Here is a 22159-nt window from a genome sequence, read left to right as displayed (position 1 = left end):
CACTGAATGCATCTTTTTTTTTTTTTTTAACTACAACTTTACAGTAGTTTAAATTGCCACAGGATTAAATTGCTATAAGTAGTGGTTTGAACATTTGTTTTATAGTGTTAACTGTAGATGATTTTAAGCCTTACATATTTTCTTCAATGTCTATTTTATACACACACACACACAAACACACACACACATATGCGTGCTTTTACTGAAGATGTAACATGCTCTGGTTACAGGACATAGATGAGTCAAGCTGGAACTGAGTTAGACATCCCCTCCATGCTGGCTAGGCCTCACAGTGCTGCTGAGGAGACGTGTCATCAGCCGTCTTACTCAGCCTGAACCTGGATTCTGTAACAGCAGTAGCAGGCAAAGAGCTGTTATGACAGGAGAAGTGTGGGTAACTACTCTCTTCCTGAAATCCGGGCCTGCTCTACAGGAGGGGTTGCATATCTGATACTGTAAACCTGGTCAGATGCCCATGACTGAGGCCCTAGTAGGGATCTTATAGCTGTCTTGCTAAATGGATGTGCCTGTCAAATGGTCTTTCAAGCCATTATACTTAACCTCATAGATTAGCGTTGCTGTACAAGTTGGTCAAAGGAGCTTCTTTGTGGTGGACAGTGGTTAGTGATGGACTCATAATTGGTTCAAGTGTGGAGAATAAATGACTGTTGGATGTTGAGCTGTAAATTTGACAGCCGTATCTCCTCCTCCAAGGCTCAGAGGCTTAGCAGTAAATCACAGAAGAGTGAGGAGAAAGGAGGAGTAAGACTGGGTGGAGTGTTGTGGGCCATTGTCTTCTGGCTGTCATATGGCCATGACACTCTTGAGCTTTAAGCGGCTGTAATGACCTACATAAAACCTGTCTGAGATTGGGCCTGTCACCCTCCTGTCATGGAGAGGAGGGATTCCTAAGGGCCCACCCTTTCCTGGGGATTTAAGGCGGTTTATGGTTCCTGGTGGAGGTCGACATCTTTAGTGGTGTAGACACTGGCAAGGTGCCATGTTCCTGTAAATGACCTTTCATCCATGCTCCTGTAAGCAACCCTGATGAAACTCATCGGGATACATATGCACACACTCACAAAAGTGGGAGTTGAGAAGAGAAAGTTAGTGAAGATGAATATAATCATGTACATGTGCACAAATGTGTCATGAAACCCACGATGAAGGATAATTAATATATGCTAAAAACAACTCTGGTGGCTGGGGTTCATATTGAAGTCCTTTATTCAGTGCACTGATCAGCATGTCCAGTGTTGGACCAGTAGCATGCTAGGTTTGTTCTATGGTTCTACGGTGTAACTTGAAGTCAGGTGACATCTCCAACCTTATTCTATTTGCTTTGGATTGCTTCTGGTAATGGAGTGTTTTGTTTTTCCTTATGAATTTTAGGGTTTTTTTTTTCTGGTATTTCTGCGAAGACTGGCACTGAAGTTTCCATTGAGGTTACATAAACACTGGGCTTCTTTTGGTAGCATGGCCATTTTTACAATATTAATTCTTGTAATCCATGAGCATAAGAGATCTTCCCATAAGAGCCTAAGATTCTCTCCACGCCATTTCTTCACTCAATTATTTCCATCTGTTCACATTACATTGGTTTGTTCTTGTTTTTCAAAGCCCTGAGGTGCACCATGAACTCTTTCTGGTGTGTTTAACGCAGGTACTTAGGCAATTCCACTTCTGGACTGCTTTCATCACACCCACAGACTTTGCTATATTGTGTTTTTGTTTTCATTCAACTCTGGGCATTCATGAGTTTCTTTTATTTCTTCTAGAAGAATTGATCATCAACAGTGCTTGTTCGGTCCCATGAGTCTATGTTCCACAGCTTCTCTTGAGGTTGATTTCTGATTGTTCTCCTGTGGGCAGGTAGAATTATTTTAATATTCACATACTTATTTGGACTTGCTTTGTGTCCAGTATATGGCCTGTTTCACAAAGTGAACCATGGGCTGCTGAGAAGAAAGTGTGTTCTGTGGAGTTTAGATGGAATGTCCCACATGTGCTTGTCAGTCCATTTTCTCTAAGATGTCCAGATTTAATCCAGATTTTTTTTAAATTGGGGTAAACTCTTTATATGTGTTTGATTCTTCAGTATGTGTGTTTGTGTGTGTGTGTTTGTGTGTGTGTGTGTGTGTGTGTGTACTGAATATATAAAGGGTTCCTTATTGACCATAAAAATGAATCTAATCTTTTAGTTTTATCAATCTACCTATTTCAGTTTTTTTAGTAAGCTTCTCTGGTTAAGTTGTGAAATAGTGTCACAGCCAAAAGTAATAGAATTTTACTTTTTTCATATACATATGTTGGAGTTTTAAAAATTGATGTACCTTTTAAGTCAGGGTATATATCTATTCTAAATTGAGAATAAGTTGCAAGAAAGATAGGCAGTAATAATGTTCAGGCTGTGCTCAGGGAAGTATGAGTAATTATTTGGGGGCAGTAGAGTATTCAGGATAAAAAAAAATAATAGGGTTACATTTGTGCCACAAGAGAGAATTGAAAATTGGTATCTTCCATCTTATTCGTAATAAGAAAGAGAAGGGTATGTACTGAGGTATTAATCATGCAGTCTGATGAGAGGGCTTATGATTTATTTCTCTCTGGGTTCCTTTTTTTCCTCTCTGTACAGATTTGTCTCTTTTGTTGTATTGAATAGGACATATGTCTAGGTGTATATGTCTCATGGTGTACACACACACAGAGATACACACATGCACGATAGAAGGCAGGGACTAACCCCTACATTCCAAAGACTGTTCTCTGACCTCCACACATTTGCTGTGGCATGCATGTACTCTCACACACAAAAGTACAAACATAGGTACATCAAACATACACTTAATACATACATATGTACAATAATATTTTAAAGATATGTATTTTTAAAAGTGTAAGAGGCTAAATGTCTAGGAAGAGTAAGCCCTGCGTTGAAGTCAGCGGTCAGATGACCCATCAGGGATGCTTCTTGCTCCTGCTTTAGAAACATATTGTTTGCATAAATTTTAGACTTGAAAAAGAAAATTCCAAACTTTAAAGAACATAAAAGAATATTTTGTATATGTTTTATTGTGTTAAACCTAAAAAAAGTGTTTACTGTCTTAACATTTTAGGACAGATTGCATGGCATTAAGTGTATCCATGGTGTTACATGACCATCACAACTCTATATTTCTTAAACTTTTTCATCATTCCAAACAGAAACTGTATGCCTTAAGCAGAAACTTAAATCCCCCTCATCCATTAGAAAAGTTCTTCCCATTCTCCCTCTTTTCTCTAGGATGAATGGTTTCAGTACAGGCAAAAACCACACCCTGTGAGTGCTAGGTCTGCACTCTCACTGAGCTAATCCCCAGCCCAAGAAAAGAATTTATTTTATTTTTTACTTACTCACTTAACATCCCACTCACTGCACCTTTCCCAGTCACCCCACAATCCTTCCCCCATCACCCTCCCCACTTCTCCTCTGAGCCAGTGCCCCCTCCCCCAGGTATTCCCCTATCCTAGCTCATCAAGTCTCTGCAAAACTAGGGCTTCCTCCCTCACTGAGGCCAGACAAAGCAACAGCTAGGAGAACATGTCGTAGGTACAGGCAACAGCTTTTGGGATAGCCCCTGTGTGATGGTTTGTATATGCTCAGCCCAGGGAGTGGCACTGTTAGAAGGTGTGGCCCTGTTGGAATAGGTGTGTCAGTGACGGTGTGGGATTTTAGACCCTCCTCCTAGCTGCCTGGAAGCCAGTGGGGTCATCGCAGCCTTCAGATAATGGACTGAACCTCTGAACCTGTAAGCCAGCCCTAATTAAATATTGTCCTTTATAAGACTTGCCTTGGTCATGGTGTCTGTTCACAGCAGTAAAACCGTAAGACATCCGGCTTCAGTTGATCGGGACCCACATGAAGACCAAGCTGCACATCTGTTACATATATGGGGGGAAGCCTAGGTCCAGCCTATGTATGTTTTTTGGTTGGTGGTTCAGACTCTGAGAGCCCCAGGGGTCCAAGTTAGTTGATTGTGATAGTCTTCTATCCCCTTCAGAGTCCACCATCCTTCCTCCTATTTCTCCATAAGAATCCACAAGTTCCACCTACTGTTTGGCTGTGGGTGTCTGCATCTATCTGTCTGAGTCAGTTCCTGGGTGAAGCCTCTCAGAGGACAACATGTTCTTGTCTGCAATGCAGAGTGTTCTTAACGCTTTCAGGGCTTGGTGCTTGCCTCTGGGATGGGTCTCACGTTGGGCCAGTTATTGGTTGGCCATTCCCTCAGACTCAGCCCTGTCTCTCCTATGTGCATTTCTTGTTGACAGGATAAATTTGGGGTTGAAAGTTTTGGGTGTATTGGTGTCTCTATCCTTTCACTGGGGTTCCTGCCTGGCTACAGGAGGTGGCCTCTTCAGGTTCTATAGCCCCAATGTTGTGAGTCCCAGCTAAGATCACCCCCATTGATTTATTACCTCCCTTAGGTCTCTGTCTCGTCCTGGGACACTCCCCTCCTCCTCACCCTGTCAATTGCAGATTTCCATTTATATTCATGGCCATCTAGCCATCTCTCCTATCCTTCCCCACACCTGATCCTGACTCCCACCATTCTGTTTCATATCCCCCCTTCCTCCCAGTTACTCTATCTGCCTCTTATCACAATTTTATTAATATATGGGACCTCATGAAACTGCAAAGCTTTTTGTAAGGCAAAGGACACTGTTAATAGGACAAAACAGAAGTCTAGAGATTGGGAAAGGATCTTCATCAAACAGGGGGCTAATATCCAAAATTTACAAAGAACTCAAAGAGTTAGATACCAACAACCCAAATAACCCAATTAAAAATGGGGTTCAGAGCTAAACAGAATTTTCAACAAAGAAATCTTGAATGGCCAAGAAGCACTTAAAGAAATGTTCAAAGAAAGTCCTTAGTCATGAGGGAAATGCAAATCAAAACAACTCTGAGGTTCCATCTTAACACCCATCAGAATGGCTAAGATCAAAACTCAAGAGACAGAACATAATGATGTGGATGTGCAGAAAGAGGAACCCTCCTCCATTGCTGGTGGGAGTGCAAACTTGTACAACCACTTTGGAGATCAATTTGGTGGCTTCTCAGAAAACTGGGAATAATTGTACGTCAAGACCAGCTATACCACTCCTGAGCATATACCCCTCCCCCCCAAATGCTCCAACATCCCACAGAAGCACTTGCTCCACTGTGTTTATAGTAGCTTTATTTATAATAGCCAGAAACTGAAAGCAACCTAGATGTCCCTCAAGAATGGATAAAGAAAATGCAGGACATCTACACAATGAAAATATTATTCAGCTATAAAAAACAGATATCATGAATTTTGCAGGCAGAAGGGATGGAACTTGAGAATATCATCCTGAGTGAAGTAACCCAGTCCCAAAAGGACATACATGGTATGCACTCACTTATAAGTGGATATTAGCCTTAAATACAAGATACCCGGGCTACCCTCCACAGACCCAAAGAAGCACAAATAAGGATGCTTGAATCTCACTTAGAATTTTTTTAGAATGTTTTGTTGCTATTAGATAACACAGATTGTATTAGTTACTGTTCTATTGCTGTGTAGAGACACCATGACCAAGGGAACTTTTTTTCTTTTTTAGCTTTTTAATTGTATTGTTCCGTGTATAGATGTTTTGCCTCTGTGCATGTCTGTATACCATTTGCATGCCTGGAGCCTGTAGAGGCCACAAGAGGATATTGGATCACATCTATAGAAGTTTGTAAGCCACAGTGTGGGTGCTGGGAATTGAATCCAGCTCCTCTGAAAGAGCAGCTCTTAACTACTCTCTTAATCACTGAGCTATCTCTCCAAAGCAGCTTTTATAAGAGAAGGAATTTAATTGGAACTGGCTTATAGTTCAGAGGTTTAGCCCATTATTGTCATGAGGAAGTGTGACTATGTGTAGGCAGACATAGCGCTTGAGCGCTTGAGAAGTAGCTTAGGGTTCTACATATGGATCCACAGGCAGCAGAGAGAGAGACACTGACCCTAACCTAACAAGGCCACACCCATCCTAACAAGCACCCCTTAATCCTAATTCAGTTGTGCCACTCCCTATGACTAAGCATTCAACATATGAGCCTATAGGAGCCATTTTTATTCAAACTACCACATGATTTAACTTTTAAATTTCTTCACAGAATGTTAGTTATAAACACAAAGCTTTAAAATCTTTTAAAGCTTTAAAAACACAAAGCACCATGTACTTCAATGCAAATCACATTATTTTTGCTTTCTAAATTCTTTGTCTATTTCAAATTAAACTATTATAATTATATGCTTCCTGTTCTAATGTACACATATGGTGTTGAGAAAATAATTCTCGATTTGAATGGTTTTTCATGAATTGTTCTAGTTAGACTTCTTTAATTTGATTTACTGATTGTCTTAATTGCCTTTGAAATCAATTTCTCTAAAGTGTACTGATTTGGTGTTTGTGTGCCAGTTTTCATGATTTTGTGCTATTTTCCCTACATGATGGTTTTCAAAGTGCACATGACTTAATTGCAGCTCTCTAAGTGAGTGTGGAGTGTGGTGACTAGCGTCCACTGTCCTCCATCAGTCCTGGTTACTGGAGTTGATCTGTGGTGACTAGTGTTCACTCCCCTCCATCAGTCCTGGTTACTGGAGTTGATCTGTGGTGACTAGTGTTCACTGTCCTCCATCAGTCCTGGTTACTGGAGTTGATCTGTGGTGACCAGTGTTCACTCTCCTCCATCAATCCTGGTTACTGGAGTTGATCTGTGGTGACTAGCGTTCACTGTCCTCCATCAGTCCTGGTTACTGGAGTTGATCTGTGGTGACTAGTGTTCACTCCCCTCCATCAGTCCTGGTTACTGGAGTTGATCTGTGGTGACTAGTGTTCACTCTCCTCCATCAGTCCTGGTTACCAGGTTGCTCTGAACGTTGGCCAGATCCTGGACTTTGTTGGTTTTTTTTTTATTTTACCCAAGAGATTTGGAAAACCTAAGATGTTAGATTACAGTGTGCTTTTACCTGAGTAAAAGCCAGTGTCTGTGCTCTTCTTGCATTCCAGCCTAGACTTCATTTTTGTTGAGTGTTCTTAGTTTTCATAGAGTTCATGGAGTCATTTTAGAAGATGTAACTGCAGCTCCCAGCGCTTTGCAGTTGTCATCCCTGGACCCAATTCTTTGAACTTCTTCAGTGTTGGGATATTTTCAGAGTTTTTGTTAAGTAGATCCATTCACCCTTCCTAGTAAATAACAAAAATGATAAGGACACAGATTTTGTCTCAGCTAGGCAATATGCAAATCAGTGTGCATGTCAGAACTGAAAGATTTTTAACATTAGATGGTATACTTTGCTTTCATCTCCTGAAGAGAAGTGAAGAGTATTGGAACCAGATTTTTGACTGTGCTGGATCTAAATGGGGGGTTCTGTCTTAATCAAGATTTCTAATCCTACACAAACATCATGATCAAGAAGCAAGTTGAGGAGGAAAGGGTTTATTCAGCTTACATTTCCACACTTCTGTTGATCACCAAAGGAAGTCAGGACTGGAACTCAAGCAGGTCAGGAAGCAGGAGCTGACGCAGAGGCCATGGAGGGATGTTCCTTACTGGCTTGCTTCTCCTGGCTTGCTCAGATTGCTTGCTTATAGAACCCAAGACTACCAGCCAGGGATGGTACCACCCACAAGGGTCCCTACCCCCTTGATCACCAATTGATAATATGCCTTACAGTTGGATCTCATGGAGGCATTTCCTCAACTGAAGCTCCTTTCTCTGTGATAACTCCAGCTTGTGTCAAGTTGACAAAAAACCAGCCAGTACAGGTTCAGTTTGCTGGATGAGCATTGTGTTTGGTTTTAGTTGCTTGTTTTTAGGGATAGAGTCCCATACATTCCAGACTGTTGTGTAACTCATTGAGGAGCTGAGAATGACCTTTAATTTCTTGTCTCGATCCTTCTGCTTCCAACTCCAGAGAGCTAGGATCATAGGCCACCTTGCCTGGTTTATCTGGTGCTGGCAATCCAACCGGTTGTGCTCAGAGAGCATTTAGCTAACTGCCACATCCCTAGTCCTCAGTTTGATATTTGTTCAACCTTCTTGTCACTTGCTGTGATGGCTCTTCTCAGTTGTCAACCTGACTATATCTGAAATGAACTACAATCCAGAAATGGAGGGCACAGGTGTGGTCTAGATTTTGAGGTATAGTGGCTATGCTTATAAAGATCTTGTAAAAGAGAGTTAAAGTTTAGGTCCAGGCGTGTCGGTACACATGTGTAATCCCATCACTCAAGAGACAGAGGCATGCAGAGCTCTGAGTTCAAAGTCAGTAAGGCAAGCCAGTAATCAGCATCCTCTATGGCCTCTGCATCTGCTCCTGCCTCCAAGTTCCTGCTCTGTTTGATTCCACCAGCGATGGATTATGATCTGGAAGTATAAGCCAAATAAATCCTTTCGTTCCCAACTATTTTGGTGGTGGTGTTTTGTCGCAGCAGTAGAAACCCTATCTAAGGCACTTGCCTTGTGGATTGTTTCAAGTTTCTTTTCTGGCCTTAGTACTGTTGAGGTATGAGAGGACCCGGAGCATCATCTACAAATATCTCTATGAGAGAAGGTGTGTGATGGGCGGGGGGGTTGCTGTTTAGCTTGAATAATTACCATTTAAGTTTTGGACTACTGTCTTCCCCCATCCTCTTCTATTTGTGAGGCTAAAGGTTTTGATTTGGCCATCTTTATTGTGATAACCCTAGTCTCCATGCAGCTCCGGGTAGTGGTAGGGTTACTACTAAGTCTCCCTTTCCGGGTCAGCTCCTCCAAGGCCTTGGACCTGTGAGACAGCACAAAATGGATGGCTGTTTCCACTTAGCTGTGCTCAGATACACAGCAAATCAGCCTCTTACTGTCCTCCTTGTCTGCCCTTGGGGCATCGTCTCTTCTTGGTGGGGCAATAGCTTTCTTACAGACAACTTCGCAGACTGAAGTCTTCTTCTCATATAGGACATCTTATTGTTTCAAAAGTTTAATTTGTTCATGACTGTCTTTGCATACAATTCAAATTTTGTAGTATGATTGACAGAAAAGTTTTACTACTTTTCTAGACTTTGTCACTTCACCACTTGAGGTTTAACTTCACACAGTAATTGTGTTAAACTTCCTGTGGCCATAATGTGCACACAGTTCTGGGGATTTTAACAAGTGTGTTCACCCGTACATAACCTCCTAGTCAAGCTGCTATATTCCTCTGTAGATGGCGCCTCTACTTCCCAGTGACCCCTGATGAGGTTTGTGTCACTGCTGTCCAGTTGTGATTCCTGAAATCTGGTTTAAATGTTTCCTGCTGACTGTGTTCTTCCTGGCTTTTCGAACATGCTCATTTTCATCGTATATTGGGTTACAGTGTGCCAAAAGTGTAACTCAGAGTCTTAGCTCGGTGCTGAAGCTCCCGCATTACTACATTTACATTACGACATTTACACATTACGGCATTTACACATTACTACATTTACATGACTACTGTTGTCCTGTAGAAGATTAGCTTTTTATCTCTCAGCTTTGTAACTTTTTTCTTTTAATTAGAAGTCTGTAATTGCGTTTGTCTGTCTGTTCATTGTATGTATATGGACTGTTGTTTGCATTTGTGCTTTTCTTCATTGTATTACTGAAGAACTTGCCTTTGCTATATAACATAATGTATTGTTCATTGGTTCATGGGTGGCCGAGTTGTCACCAGTCTTGATTGTGATGAACAAAACAGTTATGAATATGTGTTCAAGCCATCCCTTGCCAACAGAAGATATTGTGAATCTTTTTCTTTTAACCATTTGTGGATATATTATTAGTACTAATCGCATCTTGTGGTTGCAGGCAGCATTTTTCTGACTATACTGAGCCTATCCTACCTTCTTTTTTGTGTGTTTTTGCTTTTTTGTTTTGTTTTTTAATTGAATATTTTATTTATTTACATTTCAAATGTGATCCCCTTTCCCAATTCCCTCCCAGAAACCTCCTACCCATCCCCCCTCCTCCTGCTTCTATGAGGGTGTTCCCCCACCCACCCTCCCACTCCTGCCTCCCTGCCTTCACATTCCCTACCCTGGGGCATCGAGCCTTCACATTCCCTACCCTGGGGCATCGAGCCTTCACAGGACCAAGGGCCTCTCCTCCCATTGTTGCTGGACAAGGCCCTCCTCTGCTGGAGCCGTGGGTCCCACCATGTGTACTCCTTGGTTGGTGGTTTAGACCTTGGGAGCTCTGGTTGGTTGATATTGTTCTTCCTATGGGGTTGCAAACCCCTTCAGCTCCTTCAGTCCTTTCTCTAGCTCCTCCATTGGGGACCCTGTGCTAAATCCAATGGTTAGCTGCGAACATCCATTTCTGTATTTGTCAGGCTCTAGCAGAGCCTCTCAGGAGACAGCTGTATCAGGCTCCTGTCAGCATGCACTACTTGGCATCCACAGGAGTGTCTGGGTTTGGTGACTGTATATGGGATGGATTCCCCAGGTGGGGCAGTCTCTGGATGGCCTTTCCTTTAGTCTCTGCTCCACACTTTGTCTCTGAATTTGCTCCTGTGAGTATTTTGTTCCCCCTTCTAAGAAGGACCAAAGTATCCACCCTTTGGTCTTCCTTCTTCTTGAGCTTCCTGTGGTCTGTGAATTGTATCTTGGGTATTTGGAGTTTGGGGGCTAATATCCAGTTATTAGTGAGTGCATACCATGTGTGTTCTTTTGTGACTGGGTTACCTCACTCAGAATGATATTTTCTAGTTCCATCCATTTGCCTAAGAATTTCATGAAGTCATTGTTTTTAATAGCTGAGTAGTACTCCATTGTGTAAATGTACCACATATTCTATATCCATTCCTCTGTTGAGGGACATCTGGGTTCTTTCCAGCTTCTGGCTATTATAAATAAGGCTGCTATGAACATAGTGGAGCATGTGTCCTTGTTATATGGTGGAGCATCTATCCCAACTTCTTTTTCTTGTCCTTTTTACCTGAAAATCTGTCAGTGTCACATTATCCTGGTGTCTTTCTTCAGGGTACAAAATCTTGGGTTAGACATCACATGTGTCATAGTAACATCACATCATCATACTGATATCACATCTGTCTTGGTGACATCACGTCTGTCATATGGTCATTCTCAATTATACAGTTTGACACATTGTAACCCAATATTATATGGAAATGAGCATGTAATTCCTCCTCATGAAAAGAGTAAAAAATTTAGTCCTGATTTTTCACAAGTAGCTAGGTCTTCAATTTAGGAGAAAGATTATTGTCCTGAGACACCAAGATAGCCTATAGGTTTGCTTATTGGACTCATGCTTATAATTACTTTAAGATTATGGAAAAGTTAAAAGTTGTCACCCAAAACTGCCAAAATCTTGAAAAGGATAACAATAGTAGTTTAAATCCTACAATCATAGAACATGGACACCAAGTTTTGAGATGGTAAAAACAATCCCAACAGAAGTTCATTTAAATAAGAGAACTTTGACCTTACCTTTCTTATTGTTCTTTTTTACAGTGTTTCTGAATCCTGGTTCTTTCTCTTCTCCTCTCAGCTCTTCCCTTTTAGTTTGAAAGAAAATGCAAATTCTTATGTTCACCATAAACAAAAACACATTAAACATTAAATAGTGTATGAAGAATTTCAATTTTATATTTGGCTTCTTAAAATAAGCATCTTAGCAGCTGACTGGCAAGAAGTGTAAAGGTGCTAAGAGATGAATTCCTGGGCATCACAGAGGTGCCAGGCCCAGGCCCTGCATGGATAAGTAGAGCACTGAGAGTGCCAAGGTGCTCTCTGCTCAACCTCTGCCCTTGGGTCTTGGTTGTTGGAGCCTTACTGGAGCAGAGCATCAGAGACCCCAATAGCCAAACCTAGTTTCATGATGTAATCCTTGCACAACTTAAGGTCAGAATTTGAATGTTGCATCTTGTTATTGTGTCTTGATATAGCAAGATGTGTGAAGTTTATGGTTCTGTTATAAATAATTTCAATTTAGGAAAACCATAATTTAGACAACTGCATTCCTGCATATTTTACTTTTGATAGGTATAGAATTAAGTTCTTTTAAATATTAATGAGGTGATTCTGTGTATAGAGGCACTTGGGTGAAGGCCTCTAATGTCCTGAGTTTAATCTCAATCTTGTAAGTTAGAAGAAAACACGTATCTGGACATTTGATTGATATCCCCTGACCTACATTCATTCAAATTCATTCTCTCCTCCTCCTCTTCCTCCTCTTCTTCCTCCCTCCCTCCCCCTCTCCCTCCCACCATTCCTCCCACCTATAAGCCAAATAAGTCTCTTGTACTGAGGAATGAATGGATAACAAATTACATTGATTACTGTTTGGATTCTGTTTAAATATGTTAACTATCATTTGTAAGGTGGGTGTGTGCAGATGATCTTGTCTCCTTGTATTCTGAAACCCGTGGCACAGTATCTCCTGAGTGTTTATTTCTGTCGTCCAGCTGTCGTCAGCTCTTTCTGGAGCCTCTGCAACGATGTCCCAACTGCCCAGCCACCCCCTAACCCCTGAACTATCCTGGCTAAAGTGTTAAACTGTTTAGCACGGGCTCCCAACAGTTCTGCATGGCCTGGCCTGTGTTCCCGTCCTGCAGCCTGCTCTGACCCATCTCTCTGCACTGGACTTTCTCGGTTTTGTTGTTTCTTTTCCGTCTCTAGCAGTTTGGTGTTTGTTTGCAGCCATTTGGTTAATATGATCTATAATCGTCTGAAGGGCAGGAGCCATGTTTGCGATCACTATGATTTGAGACATTTTTGTCATTAACATGGAGCCTGCTGCTGAACAGAAGCTTAATAAATATTTGCTAAATTCTTGATTGAGAGTTTCATGAGAGGCTCTTTATTAAAAGTAACTTGTTGGATGCTGTGGGAGGTGGTGAAGTTGGATGAAGAGAGACAAGCTTTGTTTCTGGACAGCTCACTCGCTCACAGTCACGAGAGCAAGACATGTACCCTAATATTACAGGAACTAGACTTTCTTAGAACTTGAGAACAAATATCTTTTATTACATGAAAATACATGGCCTTGTCAGTAAATCCAAAATGAATGAATGACCAGTGAGTTTAAATGGCACAGATCACATTTGCAGCAGCCACTGTTGTCATAAAGTAATCCCAGATTGGAAGAAAACAAAAGTTTGAAGAAATTCAGTACTCAGAGGTAAAGTGCAAAATGCTCTACTATTTTCAAGTGTGATGGTATCATGCTTGCAAAACTGGCCTCCATGAAAAGAATGAGGAAAGTTTTAGCCTTGCCAAGCATTTTTGAAAATTGTTTTAAAATACTCTGTAGAACAAAGATTACAGACATGCTTGGGCTAACCTGAGACCTTTTGTGAGATTATTAGACCAGCTAGATTTTTCTTGTCTTCCAGTACTGTTTTCCTGCTCTGTAGTAGTGGTCGGGTTGTGGCATTAAGCATGTGCTGGGCAAGAAGGCTAGCCAGGCATTCCCAGAGGAGTCAGGTGACCACCGTCTGAAGGCAGCTGCCTGAGGTTCAAGGCAGTCAGTGTCCTCCTCTCTTCTGCCCTGGGACGGCTGCTATTCACCCGACTCTTTAAGGAGAGATTATGTGGTGGACTTTTGGTTGATCTAATGGGAATCACATTGATCTGGTGTCTGGCTTTGGTTCTGATCAAGTGGATCACCTCTAAGGTAAAAGAATCTTTGCTCTCAGCATTGTGACAATAATCATATTTGCATATTTGATTGGTGTGGGATAGTTACTCTTTTATATTGATTTTGATCTTTTTGATTTCAAGGAGCTCTGAGTTCTGTCAGTGAAAAGGATTAAAATTGCTATTTGTGGGATGTGGGTTTTTTCTTTTTTCCTTTACCTTGTGTTAGTGCTCTTACGGCTTTTTATGCTGTCATTCTTTAGAAGCAAAGGAGCGTCCCTTTAAAGAATTCTGACTTTGAAGACTTTATAGAATTAAACAAGCCAGACTTTTGAGTATTGTGTTTTAAATATTTTCTGTTAGAAAAAAAAAGGGTGACTGATATTTATATGTGTAAAGTATAATTGTTGCGAATATTCTAAACAATGTCAAACTATAAAACAAAACCCATCCTATTGTATATTCCTTGTTTTTATTTTTTTTTGGACTATAGCTAAAATACATTCACAAAAATATAATTATGAGCTATGTTTTGAAGTTAAATTCAGTTGAGAAACGCTTGATAGTGTGTAGTAGCTAGCCAGCTTGCAACCTAGACCTGAGCCTGAAGCCGAAGACATTTAAGTTGACACTGTTTGAAACTATTTTCTATACTTTCATAGAAACGGTTATATCTTTCATTTTCCATGCAGCTCCTTTTGTTTCTCTATTAAGAAGGCAAATAATAATTAAGACTCGCAGCACTGTCTTTGTTTGCTAAGCAACAGAAAGTGCCTGTAAAGTTAATGTTCTCCTTCCAGTGACATAGAAAGGCTACTGTTTAATTGTTCACAATTGAGTGTTTTAGGCAGTCAAAAGCTTGTCTTTTTAGTACATATTAGGAGATGTGTATTCTAAAAAAAACTTGTTTTGCTATATATTTTGGGGAAAATAGTTTTGGAATTTTGACCAGGTTCCATCTTGTTGCGTATGTGATATGATTTTCCAATGTTGTTTCCAGAAGTTTTACTTAGACCCCTGTGTTTAAATTCATTAGCTAAAATTACCAGTGTGCAAAGTGGGGGATAAAGGTTACCTATCAGAGTTCTTGTGGATTAAGTGAGATTTTTTATGAAGACATCTAGAACATTATCTATTGTTGCTTTTATCATGCCTGTCTTTAAAAGTTACGTGTTAACTAATATTGGGGACAATGTCTACCTTTTGTTACTTACCTGCATGAAGTCTTTATGGAAGAATGACTCAACCTGCTCCAGAGCCATGGCTTGAACGGCCGTGGTTCTTTGGAGCCTACGGTTTAACTTGTTTATGCTGTAGCCGCTGGTTGCTGATTAGCTTGGCCTCGCCCATGTTTTGACCTATACTAGTTTGCTTTACAAGCTGTTCCCAGGATGGCTCAATTAGAAGAGTCACGAGTAGAAGCCTTGGTTATTTCTTTTCTCTAGAGAAATGTGATGGGAATGTGGATGGCAGCCCACAGGACATCAGGACTGATGGAGACACAGGACTTTGATAAAATTTGTTTTTCTAGTTTTATTAAAAATAAAATTCTACCAGTATGTGGACTTAAAAATTATAATCTTTTAAGAAACGTTTCTTAAGCTTGTGTCTTGGTATCTAAAGCACATTTTTTAAGTGACACTCTTAAGTGGAATAAAACTTCATTTTAATTCATAATGTAACTCACTTTTTAAAAATGAGTTACTTTAGATTAGCTAGATTGCTTAGAAAACTTCATGATACTCACTAAATGTAAGTTATAAGGAAGTTCATGTGTGATTTATATTCATTTGTGGGTTCAAATACTTATTTTAAAAGTTGATTCTTTATTTAAAAAATTTAATTTCATTTGGATTTATTTGATAGGTATCTTGGGATTCAGTTCTTAGGCTATTTATATTAAATAATTTAACAGAACAAATTGAATATTTTATTAAGTAATTATCAAAATAATTAAGCTACATTAAATTTTACCTTTTTTGCCCAAATATCAGCAAATATTTGGCAGTAAAGATGTCATACATGATAGCAGAGAGCTAGGTCACTGTGAGACAGCCGCAGTTGTACCCACTGTTGCTGGAGGCCAGGGATGTAGTCCTTATGAATTAGTAGGGATGTAGTCCTTATGAATTAGTTCTTTGCTATTTGAGATCATACTTTCTTTGTAGATTTTTTTTAGGTGATTTGCACTTTTTATTTACTTTGTGAAATATAACTATACATGCAATAAAGTTGAAAGGGCACAAAGTTCCACATTAAAAATCTTCATTCTGCCTCTATCCTTTCATATCGTTGGAGGAAATGAGTATTGATAGAATTTAGTTTTGTTTGAAAGGTTTGTTCTATACTTCATGAACTTTTTAAAGGATTAAGTCATACAAGGTTTCAGCCTATTTTTTTCTTAGGTGACAAGTGAACATGAAGAATATACCTTGGGACTGAAGTGGTAAAATGCTGTGCAAGCATTGAGAACCTGCATTCGTTCAGTCCGCAGGCATGTTGATGCCTGCTTATAATTTCAGCCCTGGGTACTCAAGCACATCCTTAGGTCTCTGGCTAGTCAGTCTAGCCTACTTGGTGAGTTCTAGGCCAAGTAAGAGACGATTTCACAAAACAAGGGGGAAGGTGCCTGAGGTACAGGTCCTGGGGATTGACCCCAGCCCCAGCAGACACACAAACACATATACTGGGTTGCATACCAATTCTATGTAATTTCTTAAAGTAAACTTTTTTCATAATTATTTTTTAGGTTAATGTTCTTACTTCCCCGGAGATTTGTAGATACATGTATGTTAGTTAAGTGTCTGTAAATCTCAGCCAGAGTTTTGTGGGGCAGATCATTAATCTTATGAATAGAACTTTGATCACATGGCTTCAGTGTGCTAATTTTTGCTGATGAGATTGTGAACCCTCCCTCTCTCCTTCCCTTTCTTCCTTCCTTTCTTTTTTTGGTGTATGTTTTAAATAGTATCATCCCAGAAACCCCTGCTCAGTTGTCTCCTCAGGTCTTTATGGTGTCACATCACTGTACAGATGAGTACATCGTGACACTGGCTCCAATGACACACACATAAACAACAGGCAGGCATGGTGGCACACAAACTTTAATCCTAACGTTTAGGAGGCAGATCTCTGAGTTTGAGGCCAGCCAGTTTACATATCAGGTTCTACATATAAGCCAGCCATCATTTCATAGAAGAACCATGTCTCAAACAAACAGTTTTATTGTAATCATGTGTATGTGTGCATGCACTCATCATGCTACAGCATGCCTGCAGAGGTTAGAGAGTATCCTGAAGGAATAGGTCCTCTCTTCCTACGCTGTGAGTCTAGGGGATTGAACCATCAGTCTCGGCAGCAAGCATTTACCGACTGAACCACTTCACCAGCTTCTCTATCGTTGATGTGTCAGGTGCTGCTCTGATTGTTGGGATTTGTTCTGGGTCTGGAGTAGCCAGCAATGATTAGGCGTTTGCTGGTGTGGAACGTAGCTACTAATCAGAGGTTTTGTGAGTTTTATCATCCAGATTTTGAAGTGTATTCACTTGTATCAATTCTGACAGTAACTGTCCATTTATTCCTTAGTTCATATGTTTTATTTGCAATAAGTGCATTCATTAACAATGTATTTATTTAGAGTTTATTAAGTGATAGGTCATATTTCAGAGGCCTCCGCATTGTAGTGACTGAGACAGATAAAGTTCCAGCTTCTGTAGAACTTCTATTTTAATACAAAGCAAGTAGGATAACGCTAGCTAAGTGCAACCAGGAGGCGGAGCTGCCTCTCCTTCCCAGGTGCTGGGGTTAAAGGTGTGTGCTGCCACGCCTCCTTCCCAGGTGCTGGGGTTAAAGGTGTGTGCTGCCACGCCTGGCTGGTGTTTTGTTTTGTTTTGGGTTGGGTTGGGTTTTTTCTTACACTGTTAGTAAAATTTGCTGCTTTAAAGGCAGTAGCCTGGAGGCCTTACAGTGATTTTTCAGATGGCTACAGCTTTATTTAGTAATCAAGGTATGCCTAACAATGCTTCATTCTGGCCTAAGAGATAGACACGGGTATGGCAGTGCTTGACACAGGCAAGGGAAGAGTAACTGTGAAGGCAGACACTAGGCATGGTGGTAAACTTAGGAGGACTGCATGACTACATTATGGTGGTAAGGGGACTCACTTCCAGTGCAGTGGGGACCACTGGAAGACTTGTGAGTGGGACCTAAAATAGTCACTCCTCTAATACATAAAGGCCTGGGGCTTGGGGAAGATGCACCTGAACTGGCAACAGATTGACTCTTCTCCCCTCCTTCCCTTTGAGTAACTCTTGTGATTGTTTTAGTAAACAACTTCTGTGGGGCTGGAGAGGCAGCTCAATGGTCGAGTGCTCGCCTAGCATGCCAAAGACTCTGGGTTCCACCCTCAGCATCCCACACCCACTGTGGGATCAGCTTGTGTGTCCATCACAAACCTTTCACTTCTGCGTCCTTTTCTTAGAGTTCTTAGCTATGTTGGGTCTGTCTGTCTCATAGCTAGAGATTTCCAGAGCAGATGCATTTTGTATATTCAACATTGTTTGGTGCAGTGTGCTGCAAATGATATGTAATAATACAAACATGTTCATTGAATTAAATTTCAGATCACATTTCATTATCATGTACTAAAATATTTGCCTTTTTTTTTTCAGAGACGTGGAGCTATTTCCTATGACAGTTCTGATCAGACTGCGTTGTATATTCGCATGCTAGGTAAGCACAGCTTCTTATCTGTCCCAGCTAGCTTTGCTGCTGTGTTATTTGAGATGAGATGTCTTGCATTAGGGTAACCTTTCATCACTTTTTGAAGCAGAAATTGAAGTTTAGCATCTGAAAACTAATACTGAGCGTAATGATTAAAAAGAGGCATTTTAGAGTTAGGACAATTTAAAAGTCTAGTTTAATAGGGCAGTACTTTTAGAGTACAGCTTTGTAACTGTTTTAGACCATCCTTCATGGAACATAGGTTAAATAGGTTTTTAATGCTGCTAAAGGCCAGCCAACTGCTAGTTAACTGTGCGTACCAACATAGTATGTAAGGTGAATTATTTTCTGTATAAATGTAAGTAATAAAATTAATCCAGCAGCTGTATTCCTTTACCTTTGCTAGTCCCCAGTAATCACACAGAGAAACCAAGATTGATTTCAGGCTATACCTCAATAGCTGAGCAGTTAAATGATCTACCTTAACCTCCTAGGTGAATCTGGCTACCTCCTAGCCCTAGCCCATGGTACTCCCATATTATTGATCTGGCTCTTTGGTGGTTTTTCTTACAGTGTCTTCTTGGACCCTCTCCTCCTTATGTTGCTCTGCATCTCCCTCACTCTCCCTTCCCCCTAGTTGGCGGAAGCTTCTGTCCGATTCCCTCTCCCTCTTGTATGATCAGCATTTATTGACATGGCAGAAAATAAATGGTTCAAATTGTTTACATAAATGACACAGGAGATTCATGATATAAGCATTACAGTGTCTTGGACTACAATGACAAGTCCAAGAATACACGATCACGTCCTCATATTGTGGTCAAGTAGCTTACTGAGAGAACTTGATATTAAGCACCTTATACATTTCCTAATTCCACAAGTCAGTATAACCAGCTGCGTTTGTATGTGTTTTTCATCTCCCTGACTTCGTTGGCATTATCTCTTCATTCAAACATATCCCTTGTTCTCTACTTCATACTGTTAAACATGCAGTTAGTTCTCAGTAGGCATATTTTCTCCTAACTTTTCTCTTTGTGGTTAGAACTCTTCCTTCAGCTCTGAGAACCTGAGCCAGTCCTTACAGTTTATCTACCCATGTTGCTTCCTGTGGTTCTGATTTTGTTCTTACTCCTTCCTCTCTGGTGCACTGTGTCATGTGTTAGCCACCTCTGTTCTGTTCTAGTCCAGCAGGGGTTTGTTCTGCATTTCCTCTCCCTATGTCTTCAGACACAGTGCTGCGCTCTGTGTTTTATGGGTATGATACGGACACCTCTTTCTATGGCTATGCTTTAGTGGCCTCGGTACAGACACCTCACACTTTCAATAGGCCTGAAAAGATTTGTTTTCCACATCTTGCCATCTAAGTAGGCATAATTCCCAAAATGCAGTAATTCTTAACTCCTATATACTCTAGTTAAATGGCAAGTCTTGTGGGGGGGGGTACCTTCAAAAGCTAGTATTTCACCATCCTGATCACATTTCTACCCAATCCAAACCCTGGTTTTTGCCTTGCATCTTGCACTTGTTCCTTACTTGGTCTTCGTGAGTTGTGATTGATGCAACCCAGGTGAACTTTTTTTTAGTACATAATAAACTCATCTTAAGTCAGAGTACTCTGATGACTTTCAGCCTCAGATGAATAGCCAAGTCTGGTCATGGTCCAAGGTGATCCAGCCCTGATGCCTTTTTTGACCCCACTCTTCCAAGATTCTCTTTCCTGGAACCCCTGCCATTCTGGCCTTTTTACTTGTTGTGAATATGCTAGGTGTGCTCCTGGCTTGGTATTCATGTTTGCTCTTCCTAGTGTGTGGAATTCCTCCTGATAGCCATACGGCTCACTGTGCCACCAATGCAGGTCCCTGCTTAGATAACCTCTTCAGTGAGGCCTCCCCTGATGACACTGTCCCATCCCATCCCTCCATTCCCCGTTCCTCTTACCTTATTTTATAGCTTCTAACACTCCTCTGTAGAAAGGAGTTCTGTGTTTGTTTTATTTGTATTTGGGAAGGTAAACTTTGTACACTGGTATGTCCTGGGTCTAACATGTTCAACAAACCTTTGTCACAGTAAGGAGTAACCATGTAAAAGAGGCCTTGGTAGATAAAGATGGAGTCACAGTACATGAAGTGAGCCTCCCTTAAGGACACAGAGCATGGAAGATCCTCCAAGTTTCAGGAGGACAGGAAAGAGATGGGAGACTCCAAGGAGGCTCTCCTTGCTGTTATGAGCTTGGGTGATGCGACAGCTCTAACAGGAAGGGACTGCTTTTGGAACCCATGGGTTTAAGGACCAGCTTGTTACCTGCAGCAACACAGGCTTGGAAATCTGACTTAATCTACCAGAACCCAGTTTCTGCATCCATAGAATGGGCCCTAGAATCTTCTTATTCATGTTTGATGACAGAATTCAGCAATGCCTGCGATGCAGAGTGCCTGGTTATTGAGTGCTAGATCACCTGAGAGTCATGTGGGCTTACGTAAGAACAGTATCGAACAGATTAAAAACAAAAGTTTAAGAACTTGCTAAAACCTTGGGTGAGAGCAGAGATTACCAAACAGCGTGCAGAGTGACTTTACTGCATTATAAGATTGTTGTGTGCTTCCTGTCTCTGTTTGCAGGCCGCCCAGTCAGAGCAGACGCTGGTAAATGCCTGTTTCTCACTGTGGCTTTTTCCTCTGGGAAACAGATTTCACTCCCACTGACATTTTATGGTTGCTGTCTCAGCCACGACAGTAATAAAATGACCTTTAAAATATAGATAAGTATTAAGGAATATAATTTTTAAGCTTCCTAACCCAGCCTTACAATTCAATACTGAAATTTTATTACATCCTTCAAATAAAACCAGTTGTTAACCGTTCCGTGCATTCGTTTGCTTTCATCTTTAACACAGAGTCATGGGTTTCCTTGTGGCACTCTCACACATATGTTGCTGTGCTCATACTTCTCCTTCCTCACTGGCTTCCCCGGGCTGGCCTGTATCCAAGGAGCAGGATCCCACATGGGCCTGTTGGTACATGGGACCTCCTTACTAGGAACAGCTTTCTAACCTCACATTTATTCCTGATTCTATCCAGGAGATGTCCGTGTGAGGAGCCGCGCAGGATTTGAAACAGAAAGAAGAGGTTCCCATCCGTACATTGACTTCCGTATTTTTCACTGTACGTATTTCATTCATATTTTCAAAACTAGAATTTTTTTATAGTTTTCATGACTTAGATGCTGTAGTCTTTCTAGCATTTAGTTTTCTCTGAAAGAAAAAAATACAAGGGAAAAAATGCTGTATTATCTTTTGACTTTTTAAAAACATTAGTTCATACATTATGCTGTCTTTCTAGATAATGTTGATTAATAGAGGTAAGTAGAAGAGAATAATAACTGGAACTTTATTTTTGACTCAAGGTCTCATGGAGGCTAGGCTAGCCTCCTACTGTGTAGCTCACGATGACCCTGGCCTTTGGCTCTTTCTACCTCTGTCTCCCTCCTGAGTACAGCAGGACAGGCGTGGGCTACCATACCTGCTCTTTGAGGGACTGGAGACCAAAGTTAAGGCTACATGCATGCCACGCATGCACTTCACCAACTAAGTCATATTTCCAGCTAAATTAGGTTTTAGATGTTTCTCTTAATGTCTTTCTTCATTACTTCAGACACCACCAACATATTTTATGCAGATAATGTGATGATAGGTTTTCAGAAGTTGAATGAAGTGTCATCCTTTTAGTTTATTTAAAAATACTAATAGAATGAGTATTTTAAAAACAAACATTTCATCTGCGTCTAGATC

General features: G+C 40.8%; 1 protein-coding gene across 4 annotated transcripts in view; it reads left to right on the top strand.

Moving 5' to 3' along the window:
* The window catches only part of Pde7a (phosphodiesterase 7A), an 82155-nt gene that overhangs the window by 29566 nt on the left and 30430 nt on the right, over positions 1 to 22159 (top strand). For 2 of the 4 annotated variants that reach the window (XM_031376418.1, XM_031376419.1), the window contains exons 2-3: positions 18321 to 18381; positions 21450 to 21533. In XM_031376418.1, coding sequence (XP_031232278.1) covers positions 18321 to 18381; positions 21450 to 21533 — 145 coding nt within the window. Of the gene's footprint in view, positions 1 to 1736; positions 1873 to 12889; positions 13688 to 18320; positions 18382 to 21449; positions 21534 to 22159 lie in introns of those variants that run through there. The other 2 variants (XM_031376420.1, XM_031376421.1) reach the window with 2 other exon arrangements.

Source organism: Mastomys coucha, unplaced genomic scaffold, assembly GCF_008632895.1.
Source record: "Mastomys coucha isolate ucsf_1 unplaced genomic scaffold, UCSF_Mcou_1 pScaffold17, whole genome shotgun sequence".
Classification (NCBI taxonomy): domain Eukaryota; kingdom Metazoa; phylum Chordata; class Mammalia; order Rodentia; family Muridae; genus Mastomys; species Mastomys coucha.
This window is presented reverse-complemented; position numbering and strand designations above follow the sequence as displayed.